The sequence below is a fragment of the Trichosurus vulpecula genome, chromosome 1, assembly GCF_011100635.1.
Source record: "Trichosurus vulpecula isolate mTriVul1 chromosome 1, mTriVul1.pri, whole genome shotgun sequence".
Lineage (NCBI taxonomy): Eukaryota > Metazoa > Chordata > Mammalia > Diprotodontia > Phalangeridae > Trichosurus > Trichosurus vulpecula.
The window spans coordinates 69268685-69291552 of record NC_050573.1 but is presented as its reverse complement, the minus strand read 5'-3'; the positions used below and the strand labels follow the sequence as shown (position 1 = coordinate 69291552).

The window sequence follows — 22868 nt, the reverse complement described above, 5'->3', positions numbered from 1 at the left end:
TGCTTGTGGTTATGCAGGAAATAAGTGGCAGAGGCAGGATTTGAACCAAGGTCCCCTGACTACAAATCATGATTCTTTATTGCACTATGCTGCATTTCACTTTTTAAACCTTAAAACCCTCCATAAGCGTAAGTCATTCCTATCAATAATAATAAAATCAGAGAACCATAGAACTGTAGCATTTCAGAGCTGAAAAGCAGCTTGAAGCTCATCAGATCAAGCTGACTCCCAAAGAGGAGAGAGGCTTGCCCATGGTCACACAGTTAAGTAGGGTCAGAACAAGAGCCACGTGTAGTGTTTTTAATACAATATTTGTAAAATAGAAATTTAATAATAATAATAATAACAACAACAGTATGACAGGTAGAACAAATTATGTTAATCAACAAGTATTTAAGTGATAATTATGTGCCAGACACTGTACGAGGCACAAGAGTTACAAAGAAAAAAGCAAAATGGTCCTTGCCTTCAAGGAATTTACGCTCTAGTTAGTCTAGTGAGGGATCGTAAGGTCATAGATTGAGAACTAAGTCCCTTAGAGGCCTCAGAGTGACCCCACTGCCCCATTTTTTAGATGAGGAAGCTGAAACACTGAGAGAGCGGTTAACTGTCTTGCCATGGGTCATGTAGCTAGTGAGTATCTGAGGAGGGATTTGAAAAGAGGTCTTACTGATTCCAGTATTTCCTGACTCTATATCCAATTCCCTATGCTATACTGCCACTGTATACTGTTGTATACAAAAGAGATATAAAAGGATTTGGGGAGGAAGAGGAAACAAGGGATTCTAAGAGTAGAGGTGAGGGAGGAAAGCATTCTAATCTGATACACAAGTATGGATGGGGACGGGAGCTGGATTGCTTTGTGGGACAATCTTCTCTCTGCTCCAGGCATTTTCTCTGGCTCTAGCTCAGAACTCTCTTTCCTCATCCATACCTCCTGGCTTCCTTCAAGTCCCATCTAAGACCCCACCTTCTATAGGAAGCCTTTCCCAATCCCTCTAAATTCTAGTGCCTCTCTTCTCTTAATTATTTCCTGTTTCTCCTACATATGGATTGTTTTATGCACATTTTTTCCCTTGTCACCTCTCCTGTTAGATTGTGAGCTCCTTGAGGGCAGGCACAAAAACGCTTATTGAAAAGTAGGATGGGGCTGGGTTGTGAAGGCCAAACAGGGGAGTTTATATCTGATCCCTTAGGTAAATGATGCACTTAGCAGTGTGTTCCCATCTTATCACATGGATATTCATGTGTGTATGAAGGATTAAACTCAATGGTACCAAGAGAAGGGGAAATGAACGATATGGCCTTTTGGCATTCAAGCCCAGCCCTAGAAATCAATGATTGGTATGAAAAAATTAAAGAACAGGAATTCAGAAGCACTCAACAGGAGATCAAAGAAGGGTCTGTGGTTTTCTAGCCACACATTGACCTTTGTTTCCAGCTTTTTCTTAGGACTTTCAACTTGAACATCTCAGCCCAAAGGAATCCTGCCCATTGTTGGTTTAACTTCTATTTTGATGGCATGTTAAGGTCTATGAGGCTCTTCTCCTGCAACAGTCCTTTGAGGTAAGTATTGGTGAGGGACATTCTCCCTGTTTTACAGATGGAGGTAACTGAGTTGTGGAGAGAGGAAGTGACTTGTCTATGGATGTAAAACAAGCTAGTAAAAGAACAAGGAATAGAACCCAGACTGCTCTACCTTTTCCCTGTATGCCATGAATACTGTACTAAAGGGGGCTAAGCACTAGTTTTCAAAGACTTCTGACTTTGCTTAGTGAATCTGCTCAGTTTTCTGGTACAGGTCTTTTCCTTCATCTTCAAGGATCAGCTCAGATTCCACTTCTTCAAGGAACTCCTAACTTGCTAGGTGAAAGTGGCCTCTCTCTCCCCAAACTCCCAAAGTGCTTTACTTAGACCCCCTTCTTGCCATCATAATGATTTGTGTATCTATTCTTCCCCACGTTAGATTGTAAGTCCTTTGAAATTAAGGTCTTTCATGGAGTCAGAGGACCTGGATTCAAATCCTCTGCCAACCTTCTAACTGTCTGATCTTGGGCATAATAAATAATAATAATAATTGATAACAATTAACACTTATATGGACCTTATTATGTGGCATGTCATTTAATCTCTCTGAGCCATAGTTTCTCATCTATAAAATGAAGGCGTGGGACCAGATGACCTCTAAGGTCTCTTCTAGCTCTTAATCTGTGATCCTATGATTATAGTATCTTATATAGATATATACAGTATCTTATATAGTACAGTATCTTATATATATATATATGTATGTAAAATGTTTGTTGGATTGAATTGAATTTTCTGACTTTTACTTGTACCATGGAAAGAAGGATTAATGGTACAGCTAAAGGCTTCGGAAGAGAAAAAGATCAACCTAAAAGACAGGAGTCCAAAATAAACTTCTTTAGGAGAGGTAGCTTGTGTGTGATCACATTCAAAAAATACTAGTAAATGAATAGAATAAATGAGTAGTATTGCCAACCAGGGCTAGATAGGATTTTGGAGCAGGGAGAGCTCGGGTGGGAGCTTTCCTGGGTGCAGTTCCTGTTAGATCTAATAAGTTCTAGCTCAGAGACTAGGGTTTGGGAAGCCTGACTTACAAGACAGGTAATATACAGTAGGAGAATGAACTAATGTCAGGAGACCGGGGTTTGTATTCTGCCTCCATTGATTACTAGCTGTGTTGCCATGGCCAAGTCACTATAATTCCCTGAGTCTCAGAGAATTTCATAAACCTGAAAATGCTTGAGATTCATGAGCCTCTAAGCTATTGTTATTATGCTGTACTTCTCTGGAGAAGTAGTCCACATGGTAGAAATGTTACATTGCCCCTATCCCCATCCCCCTTCCCCCCATTCTCAATAGCAGAGGTCGGAAGACACACCTGGGGAAGTCTTCATCCTGCCATTCCTCCTTCACCTCCACATTTCCCATGCGTAGAGTGGCTTCTGTGGTCCCCATGGTGATGGCTCAGGGATGGAGAAAGCTTGAAACAGGGAGGGGTCTGAAATGGAGGATGGAAACGGGGAGAAAGGAATTATTATAAACTTCATTTGGTGTCATATTGTCAGTGTTATGGCATCAGAGAGTGTTAGAGCTGGAAGGATCCTTGAAGAAGGATTGAACCCCTTACTCTTTGGAGAATGAAACAGATCCAGAATGGTTGAGTGTCATGCCTGAGACAACACAATTGTTAAGTAATATTTGCCACTCCCCTCTCTCCCTTATTTTTCATTTTCAGTAGGTCCTGTCATAATGTTACTTACACCCATCTCCTCTTCTCCAGTCCCACTGTCATTACTCTAACACCAGCCCTTGCTTCTGCCTGATGCACCTATTGCAGTAGTTTACCCAAACTTCAATGCCCGGCTCAAAATGCTTCCTCCTTTAGGAAGCTTTCTCTGATTCCTCCCAGTTGGTAATTACCTTCCCCCTCAGACTCCGGGTAACACTTTGTTTGTGCCTTTCTAATGTATGTATCATGTAATATTGTACATTGTAGTTATTTTTATTGGTGTCTTATCCCACTACTAGACTGTGCGTACCATGAAGGCAGGAAAAGAATCTTATCTAAGCTTCGAATTTCCCTCACCATCTAGCACAGTAGCACACTCCTAACTCTGCCCACAGTAGGTGCTTAATACTTTGCATAGCCCTCCCTGTGCAAATTCAATTCACTTGCATGTCACAGCATCACCTTCCCTATAGCATGGTCTTCTTTGAGAGCAAAGGACAAATAGCTTAATACATGTTTGTTGAATGAGTGAATAAAAATTGGGATTTAGAGTTGGAAGGGATTTCAATTAAATTAAACAAGCATTTATTAAGTGCCTCTTATGCATAAGGCACCTTACCTACCACCCTTATTTTATAGACGAGGAAACCGAGACTTAGAGGAAAAGACTTTGTCCAAGGTAGAAAGTAGCAGAGGCAGGCTCTGAATCCAGATCTTTTGATTTCCAAACTGTGCTCTTTCCCCTATACTGCTTCTGCGAAGGCATTTTATAGAAATCACTTAGAGTGAACTAGACACTGGCAATCTATGGCTACCTTTTGAATGATTCTCAGTAGTATTGTTTGATGAAGACCTACAGACAAAGCTGGAAAGTGGACAAGTTTATTTTAAGCTCTGCATCTCACACCCTTTTCCTTTGTCTCATAGCACCTCTCCCAAAAACATCTCATGGTACCTTCTTCTTCTTCTTCTTCTTCTTCTTCTTCTTCTTCTTCTTCTTCTTCTTCTTCTTCTTCTTCTCCTTCTCCTTCTCCTTCTCCTCCTCCTTCTTCTCCTTCTCCTCCTTCTCCTTCTCCTCCTCCTTCTTCTCCTTCTCCTTCTTCTTCTTCTCCTTCTCCTTCTTCTCCTTCCCCTTGTTCTCCTTCTTCTTCTTTCTTTCTCAAAGAGGATCACGATTGGTTCAGAGTAAACGTAAATAACAACAGCACCTTACTGTTATGAAAAGTAGTGCTTCAGGAACTCATCCCTCGCCACACCTCAGGCTTTCCAGAAGGCGGCTAGACGTCCTCAACAGAACCCTAAATTTTTAGCCAAAGAATCTGGGATCAACTCTCACCTATTATTTTGTTGCTCAGTGGTTTTTCAGTCATGTCTGACTCTTTGTTGACCCCATTTGGGGTTTTCTTGGCAAAGATACTGGAAAGGTTTGCCATTTTCTTCTTCAGCTCATTTTACAGATGAGGAAACTGAGTAACAGGGTTACGTGACTTGACTAGGGTCACACAGCTGGTAAGAATCTAAGTCCAGTTTTGAACTCAAGAAGAGGAATCTTCCTGACTCCAAGCCTTACACTGTGCCACCAGCTGCTATCACCTCTTGTAGCTGCTTATTATACTTGTGCCCAGTCTGTGGTAGTGCCTTCAGAACTCATACTGGACCCATCAGTCACAGTCAAACACACCCTACTCTGACTCCAACACTGTGATGTCATTCATCTTCTTCAAAAATGAAGGACGAACAACAACAATACTGGTGATCTTGGGCATATCTCTCTCTGGTCCTCAGTTTCTTTTTCTGTAAAATGAGTAGGTTGGTCTCTAAGAAGGTTGTCCTTTCTTATTTATATTTGTGTGAGAACCTCCAAGGAAAAATCAATCAGCTTCAAATAGACTCTGGTTTGAGAAGAGACCCAGACTAATAGCTTGACTTTCCCTTTAGAGAACCTGATCATTGTTTGTGGAGGAAGTCACTTGCAATCTGACCACTGCTGGGAGGTGTAAGGGGGAGTGAGGAGTGAGGAGGGAGAAAGCATCAAAATAAAAATTAATCATATTCTCCTCTCTCTCCTGCAGCTGTTTGTAGAGGAAGGTTTAAATAAATGAAAAATTCATTTTAAGCCATGGGGCAGTAGCCTCCATTTCAGTTTCCCTGTAGCAGACACTGTGTTTCTGTCTCTGTTTCTATTCGATATAGTGTCACAGGAAGAAAGTGCTAAAGCCTTCCACAAAGAAAGCCTTTCAGTCTCCACATCTGAAGTTGTCTTCACTCCACAGAGACCTGTGTCATCCCAAAGCACACTGTCAATATAGAGCACAGCCAGCTACAAGATACATCATGGGTGCATTCAGACCCAGATTTCAGGATGCAGTAGGACAGTGTGGGTGTCATCTAAGAAAGGAGCATATGGCATTGAATAATTAATATATTTTAATCTCCTCCATGGACGGAGGCAGGTGTAAGGGAAGGCACACCAAATTTGGAATGGAAGGACCTGAGTTTGAATCTCAGCTCCATTAGTTATGCCTTGTATGATTTTGGGGCAGTTCCCAAACCCTCTCTACCTCAGTTTTCTTTGTAAAATGAAGGGGTCCAACTGGATGCTTTGTAAGGTCTCTTTGAACTCTGATAATAGTAATAGAGACAACTCACATTTACATGGTGCTCGAAAGTTTTCCCAGTACTTTACATATGTCTCATTTGAGCTAACATCCTAACATTTGTAAGACAATATGGAGTAGTGAATAGAGGGCTGGTTTTGGGATTGGGAAGACCTAGGTTCAGATACTGTCTCAGACATTTAACCAATGTGTAACCCTGAGCAAATCACTCAATCTGCCTGAGCTTAATCTTCATCTGTAAAAATGAGTCAACATATGTAAAGTGTTTTGCCAACCTTAAAGTACTATAGAACACTAGCTATTATTATCTACTTCAAGGATTGTTCTGGGGCTCAAACGAAATTTCGCATGTAACATGCCATGGAACTAGGGAAATATCAGCTGTTATTCTAAAGTCCCCTTCCATTTTCTGACATTCTAGGTTCTCAGGTTTCTTTTAGGTCTGGCATTGGGTTTTCTGTTCTCAGATCCCTCCCAGTGCTAGTATTCTATGTTCTAAGGTTCCTTTCAGCTTTGACATCCCATGATGCATCAGTTAAGGCTAGTCTGGGTCCCTTCCCTTAAGAACGCCCCTTATACAATGTTGATATATACCTGAGTGTAGGCTTTTGTGAATGTCCAGTCATTTCATCCTCTGTTGCCCTCTCAATGCAATGGCATCAGGGGAAACCACCTTAATCTTTAAGCTTCTTGGAGAACAACGTCCTTTCATTTCTTTTTGTTTTCTCTTTCTGGCTTAATGCACCTCCCCCCACCCCACTCCCATCTCCACCCCCACGAATACCCTTTCCAGTAAAGGGCTTGCAAACAGTAGGTACTTAATACATATCGACTAATTTAATTTAAAAAGCAAATAATAATTATCTCTTTGTGTTTCTATCGAGGAATCTAGTTCTTTAAACGCCTTCTCTCTTCTCCTCAACCTTCCCCCTCCCGGAAAAAAAAATTATCCCCTTAAAATCCGCTTATGATGGCTTTTAAAAAGACTTCACTTGTTCCAAATAGGAAGTGGATGGAGACCGAAGCATCCTGTAGGCCTCCCTTTCTGGGAGAGGATTCAGGTATTAACCGAACCCGTAAATCCATCCCCCAAATGCGGCAGATCTCTCATCTTTCCCGTCTCTGATGTTTAGCAGGGAATTAATTTGGACTAATGGCTGTTTAGGAATGCTTTTTCCTTGGTTCTGATAGCTGGCTGATGCCTGCCTTTCGAGATGCAGAGGATGCGATCCATCTTTGCCAGAGGATGCGATCCATCTTTGCCAGGGTTCCCCGGCCACCCGGGAAGAGGCAGTGGTGGAAAAATAAAAGGGCGGTAGCCAATAAACATCTCCAGATAGCTCTTTCCTTCCGCACACCCGAAAGGCTGGAAGGTGTACTCACCGCCAGGCGATCTCCTCTCCTTAGCAGCGAACAAAGGCAAGCCCTCCGACGAACCAGCTGCGCATCCCTCCCTTTCTGCCTCGGGATGGCAGCTCCCTCAGCGAGAATGGGGATGGATGGGAGACATTCCTTCTTCTGTGGAAGGTTGCCTGGGCTCTGCGTTGTCCAGGAAAACCTGACAACTGACGGTCTGCCGTTTTTGTCTGCAAAGCCGGGGACCCTCAGTCATGTTCTCCTAAAGCCACTGCTCCTGCCGCTGCTGCTTCCATAGCCTCCGCTGCGGGGCCCTGCCTTCAAGGTATTTGATTATTCCCAGCTCACAGCTGGCTGAGGCTTAGGGCTCTTAAGACAGTTAATTATGCTGCTACTGTGTGTGTGTGTGTGTGTGTGTGTGTGTGTGTGTGTGTGTGTGTGTGTGTGTGGTGTCTGATACAACAGTACATCCCCCTTCTAGTATTCATTCCTTTCTATTGGTTAGAAGAGGAGTAAATATTGCTGAAGCCTCTTCATAGGCAGAGACAGAAGAAATGATCCTTGGATGGTGCACTGGGAGCTAGAACAGTAGTGGCCTTATTCTTAGAGACTGTTTGGGCTGGAAATGACCTTAGGATAGAACATTGACTGGCAGAGCAGAAAGAGACCTCAGACATAGAACACAGAATGTTAGGGTTGGAATGGATCTTGGAACACATTCACAATATCAGGACTGGCAGGGAATTTAGACCATAGAAATTCTATGGAATGTCAGAACTGGAAGGGACCATAGAACGTGGGATGTCTGAGCTGAAAGGCAATTTAGAGCATAGAATTAAAATGTCAAAGCTGAGATGAACCGTAGAGCATAGAACACAGAATGGCAGACCTGAAATGGACCTCAGAATGTAGTACAGAGAGTGTCAGATCTAGAGGAAGTCTCTGAGCAGAGAACATAGAATATCAGAGCAGGAATGGATCTTGGAATACAGAGATTTTGGAGGATATATTGAGATATCCTGACAGAGCAGGACTTTAGAACATAGCACACAGAATGTCAGACCTGGAAGGAACCTTAGAGCAGAGAACATAGAATGTCAGAGCTCAGAAAACATCTAAAGCAACCTCTTCAGTTTTCAAAGGAGGGATTTGGGGCCCAAAGAGAGGTAGTGATTCTGTAAAGGTCACACAAATTCAATTTATCAAACATTTATAAAGTATCTACTATGATCAAAGGCACTAGAAAAATCAAACCAAACCAAAATCAGACAAAAAAGTCTTTTAAGAAACTCATGTTCCACTGGGGATGGGGATGGGGAAGGATATTGCACGTTCACAAATAAATATTATACAAAGTAAATTGAGGAAGTCAGCACTATCTGGAGGAAGTGAGAGAGGAAATCAAGATAGGCTTCTCAGAGGAGGTGACATTTGAATTGAAACTTGAAGGAAGTCAAGGATGCTGAGAAGCAGAGAAGATAAAGGGTGTGCAGGAATGAGGGTTGGCATACATAAATGAATGGAGGTGGGAGTGGGATTTGGGAGATGAAGTGTTGAGGTCAAGAAATAGCTAGTAGTGAAATGGGTTAAGAGAGTTTGCGGTACAACCTAAACTAGAACACAGGACTCTTTGTTTTGCCTTGTACCATGATGCCTCCCGATGAGGGAGAAAATGATCCCACAGGTAGGTCCTCTAATAGAGACAACTAGCTTCTCTTCCACCTTAACTAAAGAATCCATGCTACAAGTTTCTCTGAGAGAAAAATATTGAGTAATTCAGTAAACATTTTTAAGTGTTGATTGTGTGCATAGCCTTTTGCTGAGTGTGTGTGGGGTGGTGGGGTGGGAATGAAGGGGAGATACAAAGTTTAGACAAGACCTGATTTCTGCCCCTATGGAATCCAAAGTCTAAAAAGGAGACATCACACACACACAATTATAATATGAAATGATACAAATGCACATCAGAGAGGTATAAGCAGTCCTGTGTTAGTTCCAAGTATGAAAAGGTCATTGCCAATGAGAGAGATCAGGGAAGGCTTCCTAAAGGAAGTGACATTTGGGATGTGCTAGAAAGAGGATGATTAGACAGTCAACAAGTAGGGGGGAAAAGTAGAGGGCAAAGGCCTAGACATAGGAAAGAGACAGCTGGTGGTGCAATGGATAGAGTTGTAGACTTGAAGTCAGGAAGACTTAGCTCAAATCCAGCCTTAGACATATATTAGTTGTGTGACCCTGGGCAATTCACTTAACCTCTGTTTGCCTCAACTGTAAAATGGGGATAATAATAGGACCTACCTCCTGAGGTTGTTGTGAGGATGAAAATTAGAAATTTGTCAAGTGCTTAGCACAGTGCCCAATAGTATGTATAAATGCTTATTCCTCTCCTCCCCACATGAACTCTGAATTTAGAGCCAGAGGACTTGGATTTGAATCCCCGGTCATTTACTATGTGACCTTGAACAAGTTGAAACCTCCGCTGGGTTTGTTTCTTCCTCTGTAAAAGGAGGGAGTTGGTTGGACCAGATGGTCTCTTCTAAATCTAGATTTAGAATTCTAAAATGGCTTGGGTTTAAATCCCAGATCTTTGGTTTACTCTATCTGTATGACCTTAGGCAAATCCTTTCCCCTTCCTGGGTTTCAGTTTCTCCATTTTTGCAAAATGAAGGGATTGGCTTACGTAGTTCATCCTTTAAAGGTACTCCTTTTTTTTTTTTTTTTTTTTAGAATTAAAGAGTTTATTTTAAGTATATCAAGGTAGAAACACATTGCTGGAAGATCAGCAGCATTGTAGATGAGCTATTTAAAGGTACTCTACCAATCCTCACTCACACTGGTGAGTTAAGTTGTAAGGATTCTGGTTACTACTTCCCCTTAGAGATCTATGGTTAGCCTTGGTGGGGGGAGAAGTTGGGGTTTGTTTTTTTTTTCTAGAGCTGTATCTCATTAGCCCCCACTGGTATGCTTTTTCTCATGATAATCACTTAGCCAATCTTAATTAGCTTTTAGAAAAGGGTGTTTGGTTGGTATCTTAAGAACAGTTGATACAAATAATTTCCTCCAAAAGTATGTGTTACATATATGTACATATACACATATATAGAATGTATGTACACATATGCACATATGTATATATGTAGAAGTATGGGGGGGAGGGGAAAGAGGGAGTTCAAGGGAAAGTGGTCTCAAACCTAGAGGTTTTAGCAAAAGGGAACTCACAGGTCCTGGAATTCCTTTTGCTAGGGTCCTCAAGGACCTTAAGTAGAGTACATCTTTTTTCCTGCTAGACTATTTGTAGAGCCCAGAATTTTTATCCAATCTATCCTTGGCTCCTGATGCAGACACTGACCCCAGCTGCATTGACCCAGTGTTTGCGGACACTGCTAAGATGCTAACAGGAAGATAGAGAATCCCAAATCCTCTGGACACTTCAAAGCTTTCAGATTCCTACCTAATTCCAATTCCAATTTCCTGATTTTGTAAAGGACCAAGAAATGTGACCAGAAGCCTCAGCCTCTCTTAATAGGTTCCGAGGCCTCCTTCCTGTACGGTGAACAATGGATAACGGATTTCACTGATAAATGCCTTAGGGCCATGTAGGGCGATGCAGGTGATTTCAGAACCACCCTTACACCTAGATGATCTCCAAGGTCCCTTTCTGCTCTAAATCCCACTATCCTTTTGGGATGAGATAAGTACACATATATACATACAAGTTACATTGAGAAAAAGAGAGGTCAAACAGAAGGAGAGTGAATGCTGTGCTCTGAGGGAATCAGGAAGCACCTTAAGGAGGAGGTGATGGTTGAGTTGGACATTTGAAACAGGGGTGGTGGGGGTCCACATACTCCTTGTTTCAGTCAAAGTAGCTGTCTCTGTGTGTTCCACACAGTGTCTTCTTTGATTATAATGGGCTCTTCTCCACCCCTTATCTTCGCCTCTTGAATCCTGTATTGTTCATCAAGGCTCAGCCCCAATTCTACCTCTTCATTGAGGCTTTCATGGATCTTCAAACACTTTGTCATAAAAGTGATTTCCTTAATTTTTCAAGGATCTGTGATTTTATCAATGTGGGTGGTGCCTCCAATGATACAGATTACATCTACAGCTTTAGATAGTCTTTGAGAATTCTAGTTACTGAAAATATATCCCTTTGCAAGTCAAGCTTGGTAATGAGTTACTCCAAACTTAGCTGGTCTGATCCTCAGACAACAGGCATATATTTCACCCCTAGGCCAGACAAGAAGCCTTTCTAGCTTTGGTGGTCATCTGATAGGTAACTGTTAAACTCTGTCTGTTCCCTAGCTTATAGTGCCCAGGACCTGGCTACCCATGGGCTGAGTGGAGAGTATAGGAGGAGGTGGCAAGGGGGCAGTGATTACTTTTAATATATTCTATGCTATTTGTCACTTGATACTTTTGTGGTAAAATGATGCCTTCTATTTTAAGTAAGTTGTGCTTACTATGATGGGAGATCAGGTGATAAATCTTGACTGGATCAAATTGGGTATATTCAGTAAGTGGGTGCATATAATAGGGCCAGCTAATTTGTGATTGCTGTTATATATTCTGTAACACCTAGTTTGTGGTTAACATATTCCTTTTCACAACATAGGTAAGGATATATTTGTGGGTTTTTGTACCTGGCATCTTCATCTTTCTTTGGTGAATGTGAATGTGTTGATATGACTTGTTAGAGAATGTCTCTTTCCATGCACACATTTATTTGCATTTCTATTGACAAGGTGAGGTCTTTTCTTCCTAAAATTAGATCCCTCTCTTAGGATCTATGCTAGTATCCACATATACAATCTCAAGAGGAAGATCTCACTCCTTTAAGTGGAGGCTCTACTGTCTTTTCATTGAAAGTATGTGTTTCAGGATCCTGGAAAGATGTTTCCTAGGGGGGGAAGAAGAAGAAGAAGAAGAAGAAGAAGAAGAAGAAGAAGAAGAAGAAGAAGGAGGAGGAGGAGGAGGAGGAGGAGGAGGACAAGAAGAACAAGAACAAGAAGAAATAATAATTCTCCAGCAATGGAAGATAGGACAATCAAAAGGACAGCAAAGGGTAGAATTGGAAATCACAATTTGGGACACAGAGTGATTTTTTTTTACCATGGAACATTGTTTCTATCCACATTACTTTCACATAACTTCATGCCTATAAGTAAAGGCACATCAGAAAAAAAGGGGATGATGAAGCAAAAGCTATAAAGGCAATAAATTATAAATTGATTGGAAGAGAGATTTTAAACTTTAACTTTCTGAGGAATTATCATATTAGAGATTATGAAGGAATATATAAGGATATAGACTACAAATCAGAGAATAAAATTTCAGAATATATAGGAAGAGAACTAATGAGGAGAATAAAACAAAGAAATTTTTAGAAAAAGAGGCTGAAAAACTCTGACGAACTAAAGAAACTGGAGGGGAGGAGAAGAGGATGAATTTTGGATTTACCACTTAACTGAGAGGGGAAAAGGAAAGGAAAAGAAGGGGGACAGAATAGACAATTAAATAAATCAATAATTTAAGTAATACCCTAAGTCTAGGGAAAGAGTTGGCAAATGGGATTGTGAATAAAGGTGGTTGAGGGAAGAGAGCCTATGGGAATAAGACTACATCAAAGTGGTTTAAGTAAAAGAGAGTAGCAGAATGGATAAGAAAAACAAACTCCATAATCTGTTTCTTCTAAGAAACACATCTAAAAAGCAGAGACATACATAGAATCAAACTGAGCAAAACAAAGCAAAATTAGCTGTGTATCAGGTGAATCCAAAAAAGCAGGAGTTTCAATTATGTTCTCAGACAAAGCAAAAATAAAAAAATTAGTAACCTCAATAGAAGCAAATGAGAAAGTAGCATTATGCTTAAAGGAACCATAAGCAGCAAACCAATATGAGTATCAAATACATATGTACCAAATGGCATAGATCTAAATTCATAAAGGAAAAATGAACTGAATTACAAAAAAGACATATATCGTAACTCAGTAAGAGTAGAAGACTTTAATATTTGTTTCTCAAAGCTGAACAAATCCAACAGAAAGATAAACAAAAGGGAAAGTATAGAACTGAACAAACTTTGGAGAAATTTAGAGCTAAAAAAAAATGATGCTTTCTGAATGGGACAACAAAAGAATATGTATATTTATTAATACCACATGTCACTCTCACAAAAATTATACCATGTATTTGGGGACAGGAAAATTACAAATAAATGTAAAAAGAAATGCTAAACATAGCCATTATCGGTTAGGTATTGAACCTGTAATTTAATTGACATGGTAAACTCCCAGATGAGAATGCTCCCTCTACCAATGCAGGTCATCACTTTCTTTGAAACTTATTGTCTTAGAGATTTGACTAGAATCAAACATCTAGTACATGGAAGATCCAGGACTTGAACCCAGTCTAGCTGTCTAGCTGCTTGGCCATTCTTCCTCTTAAAGACTATGATACAATAAAAATTGTAGGATCAGGTGCTATTTGACAACTCTATTGCCCATTACCCAGTTCCAGGTCACTGTTCTAGGGTGGAGAGAAGTGATTGCAGCTGTAAAGGATCAAGGGCTCTACCAGGATATGAGTCACAACTCCAGGGAGGAGGGGAGTTGTGGTTGTGAGAGAGCAGGGCCCTACCTGAATAGGGACCTGAGCACAGACCAGAAGTGCACTGACCATATCTTTTCACAGATCATGCCAATTTGGAACCACCAAAAACTTAAAGATCCCGTAGAACTAGCTGTGAAAATATCAAGATGAAAAAGCCTGAAGCTTGGAACAGTGATGACCTCCATCTTTCTGAGGTAAGCAGAGCCCAACTCCAAAGTCCAAAGTCAAGAAATAGGATGGAAAAATGAGAAAACAACAACAGCAAAGATCCTAACCATAAAAACTACTATGGTGACTGAGAAGCTCAAGATACAAACTCAGAAGAAGACGACAATGTAAAAACATCTATAACCTAAGTCTCAAAGCAAAATGCAGATTGGACACAAGCACAACAAGGATTAATAGAATTGCTGAAGAAAGAGCTAAAAAAGAGCAAAAAAAAATTAAAAATCAAGAGCAGTAGAGGAAATATTGGGGAAAGAAATGAGAGCAATACAAGAAAATTATGAAAAGAGAATTAATATCTTGGTAAAAGAGGCACAAAAACACCAAAGAAAGTAACTCCTTTAAAAATGGAATTGAGTAAATTGTAGAAGAGGTACAAAATCTCACTGAAGAAAAGAACTTGAAAAGCAGTATTGGCCAAATGGAAAAAGAAGTACAAAACCTCACTGAAGAAAATAATTCCTTAAAAATTAGTATTGGGTCATGTGGAAGCTAATGATTCCACGAGACATCAAGAAACAATAAAACAGAAAAAAAGAATGAAATAGAGAAAAAAATGTGAAATATCTCATTGGAAAAATATCTGATCTGGAAAATAGATCAAAGAGATATAATTTAAGAATCATTGGACTACCTGAAAGCCATGATTTAAAAAAAAGTCTAGACATCATATTTCAAGAAAATATAAAGGAATACTGCTCAGATATCTTAGAACCAAAGGGCAAAATAAAAATGAAAAAAATTCACCAATCACCTCCTGAAAGAGGTATATTATAGCCAAATTCCAGAGTTCCTAGGTCAAGAAGAAAACACTGAAGATATCTAGAAAGAAACAATTCAAATACCATGGATCCACAGTCAGGATCACACAAGATTTAGCAGCTACCATGTTAAAAGAGCAGAGGGCTTAGGATATCATATTCCAGAAGGCAAAGGAGCTAGTATTACAAACAAGAATAACCCTATCTAGAAAAAACAAGTATAATCACATAGGGGAAAAAAGAGTCATTTAGAGGACTTTCAGACATTCTTGATGGAAAGACGAGAGCTTAATAGAAAATTTGACATTTAAAAACAAGACTTGAAAGAAGCATAAAAAGGTAAATATAAGTGAGAAATCATGGGGAATTTAATAAGGTTAAACTGTTTATATTTCCAAATGCAAATATGATACATGTAACTTCCAAGGACTTTCTCATTGTTAGGACAGTTAGAAGGAGTGTCCTTACACAGAGGGCATGGCTGTAAGTCTATTACTTGGAATAATATCAATAAGAAAAATGAAAGGCTGAGAAAGAGATGTATACCAGGAGAAGGGGGAATGGGAAGGAAGAATGGGGAAAATCTCACATAAAAGAGGTATGCAAGGAAGAGTTTTTACAGTGAAGGGGAAATATTAACACTTTCTTAAGTCTAGACAATCAATAAAACAATAAATTGACTCCTAATTTGTAGTAATTGCTTATTTCTGAGTTGTCAGTGCTCACACTGAGAATTAATAGCTCTTGGAAAGCCAGAGAGCTGGCTCTAGCACACTTTTGGTTGTGTGAGATATAGCAAGAACGTGAGGAATTAAAGAAAGTTAGGAGCAGTTTTTTTGAATTGTTGCTGAATGAAATAAGCAAAGAACAATATACATAATGACTACAACAATGTAAATAAAAAGTTTACTAAAAGAAAGTCAAACTGAGTAAGCGAAAAATCAATGAAGGCCCCAGAGAAAAGATAATGGAAGTACACCCCTTCTCTCCCATCAGAGCTATGGGGGGATACGATGGCAGACTATCACATATATTATCAGATACAATCACGTATTGGATGTTTTTGCTTTATTGCAAGTGAGTGTTCAATCTGGGGATGTATATGAAATGACTGATGTAAAAACAAAAGACATCATTAAAACATTAAGAAAACTAACTGTGCCTTGAGACCATTCCCTCTTGGCAGTGGTCAGAGCTATCTGGAGATAAAGAAAACTCATTAGAATACTCTCTTAGATTTGAGTAATGTTCTATATTCTTAATTAAAAAAATAATGAAGTTGATAAATATTTCTCCATCTTTAAAAAAAACTCCCTTACTTTTAACTAATTAACTTATTGTCATGCAATTTACTGCTGAATTTCCCTTCATTTTTTCCCCCAGTACCCCAAGGGCCTTCAGTAAAATTTACATTCCTTTTCCCTGATGTAAATTATAGGCTGATTAAATTCAATTATATAAAACATTTTAAAAAGAATACCTTGTTAAGAGTTCAATTTCTCCTAACAGTTTAATATCCTGCTTACCTGTGCAATTTGTTGTTGGTCATTATTAAACTTCTGAGAAGATCGTTTTTAAAAATTAGTATAACACTTAACATACCCAAATGAAATCCTTTTTTTTGGTACTATCTTAGTTCCTATAGATAATGGTCTCCAAAACAGGATGCATACACTCTAGGAGGTACACAAAAAGGTTCACTGCAGTATTGGGAGAAAATGTCAGCACTTCTACTTATTTTTTGTCTGAAAAAATCAGAAAAAAAATTAAGCTTTACATATATATGTATATGTATACATACACATACATATACACATATAATTATACACACACATATATTAACCTGCATTTGACATTTGGCCTGTATCTGTCTATATGTCATATAGTCGCATGTGATATATGGTGTTGGAGGGATTCTGAGGAAAGAGTGAGTTTCACAACAAGGAATGGTGGACCCTGGGGTCCCTACTCACTGGACCACTTTCAGTGTATTATGATGCACTGCAGTTTATGGATGTGTAATTAAGTGAATTCATGCAGCATATTACCTAGTTAGTTTTAATTAGGCTAGCTCACAAAATCAATAATTAATTAAAAAAGATTATTGCAAAGAACCTATGGATCAAAAATAATACTGATGGTGTGAGCATCAAACAAGCAGAGAAAGTGGCTGAGCTGATGTTGCTGTTTCTCGTATGACCTCTTCATCAACCATCATAAGAAGTGAAAACAACAAATGATTTCATGAGATCTGATAAGGAGTTGAATGAAAAAATGTGAGATTATCAAGAAGATTATTTGAAATGTAGATTTGTAGTTACTGTTCTTCATTTACAACAAACCTTGCCCAAAGTGCACATTATTCTTTAGGATTGTTATCTAATGATTTTATGAAGCCACAGTGATCCCAGAGACATTTAAAAACTAAGCCTTTGTTACTGAAAAGGATGTGAAACAATGACTTATAAAAACTCTTCTATTTCCATACTTTAAAACATTGGAAACAAAATTTTCCAATCTGTTTAAAAAAATCTTCCAAGCCAAGAATTTTAACAGGTTTGAACCTATTTGGCAGCTAGATTAAAGTCCAGCCTGTCTTGAGGGTTTGCAAGTTCAACTGAATGATGTCAAGGAAGATAGAAATTTACTATCTAAACTTCAACAAAAACCTTTGCACGATTTGTGTATTAGACTGAAAAAGCGAATCATGATTTAAGCTCAGTCAGAGATGCATTTCTTCCATTTGGATCTTCTCATACCTTTTTTCAGCTCTGACAGCTGTGATTTCAAACAGAGCTATGATCTTGTCGATTTGGGAGTCCCTTGCTCCTGCCATGTAACCAGCTCATTTTCTCTTCCTGTAATATAATTATTTGATGACATATTTTATTCTTGTCCTTCAGAGTTCTTTGTTGACCATATGTTAAAACCTGTTTGCACCAACTGCTTCCCTTTCCACTGTCCTCTGTGTGAAACTTATATTTAGTTCTTTAGGTGGGGTGGAGTTCCATGTCTCAGTCAGTCGCTCAATTAGTAAACATTTATTACGTACCTACTATGTGCTAGGCACTGTGCTAAGCATTAGTAAAATGTTAGCCATCAAAACCAAGGATTAAAATAAATTGAACTGAGAACCAGACCTTGTAGTGCAAAATGTAAAACTGAGATTTCAAAAAAAAATTATGAAACATATTAAGTTACATTGCTTCCATTCAGTCACTCAAGCAATCAACTATTTATTAAGACCCTTCTACATGCTGGGCATTGTTGATATGATTACAAAGAATAAAATAATCATTACTCACAATGAGTTTATATTTTATTGGCAGCGATAATAAGGAACTGTAAAAATGTAACAAATATAAAGCTAATAAACACATCTATATGTGCACACACACAAAATAGTTAAATATAAGGTAGCTTGGGAGGCACTAACAGTTGGGAGGATAAGAAAAGGCTTCACACTGAAGATGGTGTTTTAGCTGTATTTTAAAGGAAGGGAAGGACTCTATTAGGCAGAGGTAAGGAAGGAGTGAATTCCAGGCCTGGAGGTGGTAGATGGAGTACTGTTGGTAAGAAGCAGAGAGAAGACCAGTTTGGTTACATTAAAGTGTTCAAGTCAAAGAATAATGTCCAGTGAGGTTGGAAAGGTAGGTTGTGTCGAGGCTGTGTAGGACTTTAAAAAATAAGAAGGAGAATTTATATTCTATGCCAGAAGTGATGGGAGGCCACTGGGTTTGGTTGATCAGTGGGTCACATGGGCAAATCTGTTCTTAAGAAATTACTTTGGCAGCCCTGTGTAAAACGGACTGGGATTGTGAGATATTTGAGGCAGAGAGAACAATTCAGAGACTGTTGCAATAATCTAGTTGAGAGGTGAGAATTGAAGTGGTGGCTGTGTGAGTAGAGAGAAAGGGTCAGAGGCAAGAAGTGTTATCAAGGCAGAAATGGTGAGATTTCATTAATAATAATTTTTTTAGTAAGAACGAAAAGGTTTTTTATACCATTAAATAAAATTATTTTGATGCTTATTTCATTTTTTATCTTTTTAAATTTTGTGTATAATTCATAAAGTATATAATATACCAGTACAGTACTATATATAATTTATAAGTAAATATACATATATTATGGATGTACACTCACAAATATTTTACTGATGGGGTAAGCCATCAAAAAAGTTTGAAGACCACTGTTATAAGTGACAGATTTCTATGTCCTGAGCAAAGCAAGATACGAAAGATAATCATTCTTGTCTGATGTGTGCCACCCTATCTTAGAATCTCTCTGAACTAGAAAACAGAACTATCACTATCCTATATTAAGGATGGAACCTTTTGTACATTTAAAAAAAGTTGGTGAACTATCTTAGGTACTTTCTACTTATCTGCAATGCTCTGACCTTTATAAGTGGTCTGGGAGCTGTTACTCCACACAAGTTGATGGGGGACCGTGGGGCTTTGTGCGGCCTAAACAGCTGGTGAAGACACATCTCAAGACACAGGGGAACTGCAGCGCTACCATCTTATCTTCAACCCTTCCAGAGACCTCTATTAGATACAAAGAGTACTTTTCATTAAACTTCATTAAGATGCATTAGTTCTGTGCATGGTCCGTGTTTTTTTACTCCCTGTGAATGGCAATCAATTTATCACAAAATCCCTCATTTAGAGGCCAATTGCTGTTAAATCTAGGAAATAATATGGACAAGAGAATCTAATCAATTCTCTTTTTCAATTATTTTCTATACTTTCCCTTCCGTGACCCCAGATAATATCAATTTAATTGTTATTAGGAATGGGCCACAAAATTAAGTTCTGACCATTCAGTCAAAAGACTAACATTGATTAAGCACATGCTATGTGCCATATACTGTGAGAGGTGCTAGAAATACAAGTACAAGAAATGAGACAATCTTTATTCTTGAGTAACTTATTTCTAATGAATCATTACTGTGAGTAGTTTTGAGCCAAAGACCTGTAAGATTGCTAGGGTAGCAGCTTGGAACACTATTAAAATTTTACATTTCTTTGGAGCAAGGTCTGTGGTGTGCCCATATTTACATTCACCAAGCATCTATCCATTAGGTGCTTGACAAGAGTGCATTTAATTGATTTATGTTTAAGAGGTTTGGTACAGTCTGTGGGTAGCATGACAAGGAATCATTGACTCAGAAAATTTTTGAATTGGAAGGAACTAAGAGGTCATATAGTCCTGTTCCCTTGTTTTTCAGAGGCCCACAGTGATTAAGTGACTTGCCCTTTGTCATGAAGCTAGTAAGTGACAGAGCTCCTAAGGATGATCCATAGTAGGATAGATAGGAAGCTGTGAGAGGTCAGTTGAGGTCTGATTATAAATCTAGTTAACAGTCTAGCTAGTTAGTATGCGTTTATTAAGCTCCTACTATCTTTCAGGCACGCACTGGAGACACTAAGAAAGGCAACAGACACTTATTGCTCTCAGTCCAATGAGGGAGACAACATATAAATCACTACGTACAAACAAGATAGAGATAGGATAAATAGGAGATAATCAACAGAGGGAAGGTTCTAGTGTTAGTGGGATCAGAAAAGGCTCTGATTCAGTACAGTAGTCTGTAGTGTCTGTGTAATATTTTATATTACGCAGAAGAAGATATGTCACCAAATGCACACCATTTGGAAGATGATAGCCAAATATTGTAGCTGCTGCCCTCAGGGCAGAACCCATTATCTAATTAATAGTACAAGCACAGCTTTAGGTAGGCAGTATGCCATTACCCATTTGTACTTCAGCCAGGACGTAGCAGGATATCTATACTGCCAGACCTGCCAGATGACAACCACAAGTGGTCAGAACAATTGCACTGGAAGGGTGCCATCTACTAAGTCACTAACATGACTTCATTCAGCACCTATGGTTTCACATGATTTATAGTACAAGTATTAAGCAGATCTGTTCTTGCCTAATTAGGGGGAGGAGAGGAGGAAGAAGAAAGCCAAATCACGGTGGCACTCAGCATAAAACTCATGGAATTGTTCCTTTGATGAATGAGATAGGTAGTCACAGGGAAGGAGGGACAATGCTTTCAACATAGCAGAAAGAGCTCTGGATTTGGAGTTGAAAGATTTAGGTTCAAATTCTTCTGACCATTAATGTCAGTATGGTCCTGGACAAAGTCAATTCCCCTCTTTGGACCTCTTTTTCCTCATTTGGATAATCCAGAGGCTGGGCTAAAAGATCTTTCAAAGTCCAGAGATTTATAGTGTCTCAAGAGTTGGAAAGGACCCCAGAGGTCATTTTGTTTAACTTGTAGTTAGAGTTTTCTGATGATGTAGGAGTTTTAAAGGGCAGCTAGGTAGCACAGTGGATAGAATGCTGGGCCTGAAGTCACAAGTTCAAATCTGGCCTCAGACACTTAATAGCTGTGTGACCCTGGACAAATCACTTCACCCTGTTTGCCTCAGTTTCCTCATCTGTAAAATGAGCTGAAGAAAGACTTGGCAAACTACTCCAGTATCTTCGCCAAGAAAACCCCAAATGGGGTCATGAAGAATGAGACACTACTGAACAATAAAATAATTTTAAAAATCTCTTTTAAGAAGGACAAGGGAGAAGAGTTGGCAAGAAAAGTGTAGTGGCAGTGACAGGTGGATTCTCCCCAGGGGATTGACTAATTAATGTTGCTAGAGCCTTTTCCTTTCCCTGGCTCAAAACTAGGATTATTAAGAGAATCCTGAAGAATGTGATAATTGTAGTGAAAATGCTGAAATAATGGTGAATCAACTCCATTCTCTGTTTCTCTGTTTAGTTTTGCTGTCTCTTCCCCCCCGCCCCACCCAGTTCATTACTGAAGATCTTAATATATATATATATATATATATATATATATATATATTTAAAAGTTTTGCTTTTAATTATTTTTGTTTTTTAATTTTAAACAATTGTTTGCTAGATAAAAATAAGATAACTTTCCTGCCTTCTGAGTTTGTTTTTTCCTTTAGAGAATGTAAGTGAAAGGAAAACTGTAGATAACAGTTTGTGATTAATTGAACTGGCAGGGAGATTCCATCTTGGTAATCAATGGAATGTCTAGGGGCTCAGGTCATTTCATGATTTTTAAAGCTCTCTCTCTCTCTCTCTCTCTCTCTCTCTCTCTCTCTCTCTCTCTCTCTCTCTCTCCCCCCTCTCTCCCCCACCTCTCCCCCTACCCCTCTCTCTCCCTCTTTCTGCTTTACAGAGAAAGGAAGCTGTAAGAGAACTGTGACTATTGCTTTAGACCAGAGGTGGGCAAACTATGGAGAGACCAAAGTGGGTCTAAGACCTGTTTTTCTGTAGTCCCTGAGTTAAGAATGTTTCTTACGTTTTTAAAGTTTTATTGTATTAAGAAATGTAAAAACCCTTCTTAGCTCAATGGTGACACAAAAAACTAAACTTATTATCTTCAAGCAGATAGATAGTTTTACTTAGAGGACTCTAGAGAATCAACAAAAACCTAGTTGAAAAAATCAACAACTTCAGAAAAGTTGCAGGATATAAAATAAGCCCACACACATTATCAGCATTTCTATATACTACCAACAAAACCCAGCAGCAAGAGAAATTCCATTTAAAGTAACTACAGAAAATACTAAGTACTTGCCAAGACAAACCCAGGGATTATAAAATACAACTACAGAACAATTTTCACAGAAATAAAAACAAATTTAAACAATTGGAGAAATACTAATTGCTCATGGGTAGGCCAAGCCAATACAATAAAAGTGACAATTCTACCTAATTTACTTATTCAATGACATACAACTCAAACTGCCAAAGAATTATTTTATAGAGTTGGAAAAAAATAATAATAAAATTCATCTGGAAGAAACAAGGGTCAAGAATATCAAGGAAATCAATGAAAAAAATGTGAAGGAAGGTGGCTTACTCCATCAGTAAAATATTTTTGAGTAATATACATACATTTATTTATAAATTTTAGATCTATATAATACTATACTGGTATATGATATACTTTATAAATTATACAAAAAATTTAAAAAGATAAAAATGAGATAAG

General features: G+C 38.7%; 1 protein-coding gene and 1 long non-coding RNA gene across 2 annotated transcripts in view; one reads left to right on the top strand and one right to left on the bottom strand.

Annotated features, from left to right (window-relative positions):
• ATCAY (ATCAY kinesin light chain interacting caytaxin) overlaps positions 1–3025 on the bottom strand; it is a 44247-nt gene extending 41222 nt beyond the window's left edge. Inside the window, exon 1 of the mRNA XM_036748541.1 lies at positions 2906–3025. Coding sequence (XP_036604436.1) covers positions 2906–2982 — 77 coding nt within the window. The 5' untranslated portion in view covers positions 2983–3025. The remainder of the gene's footprint in view (positions 1–2905) is intronic.
• LOC118841146 lies at positions 1526–22075 on the top strand. The gene is made up of 3 exons (XR_005009840.1): positions 1526–1566; positions 7469–7555; positions 22050–22075. It is a non-coding gene; the product is annotated as an uncharacterized LOC118841146 (long non-coding RNA).
• Positions 22076–22868: the final 793 nt, after the last annotated feature.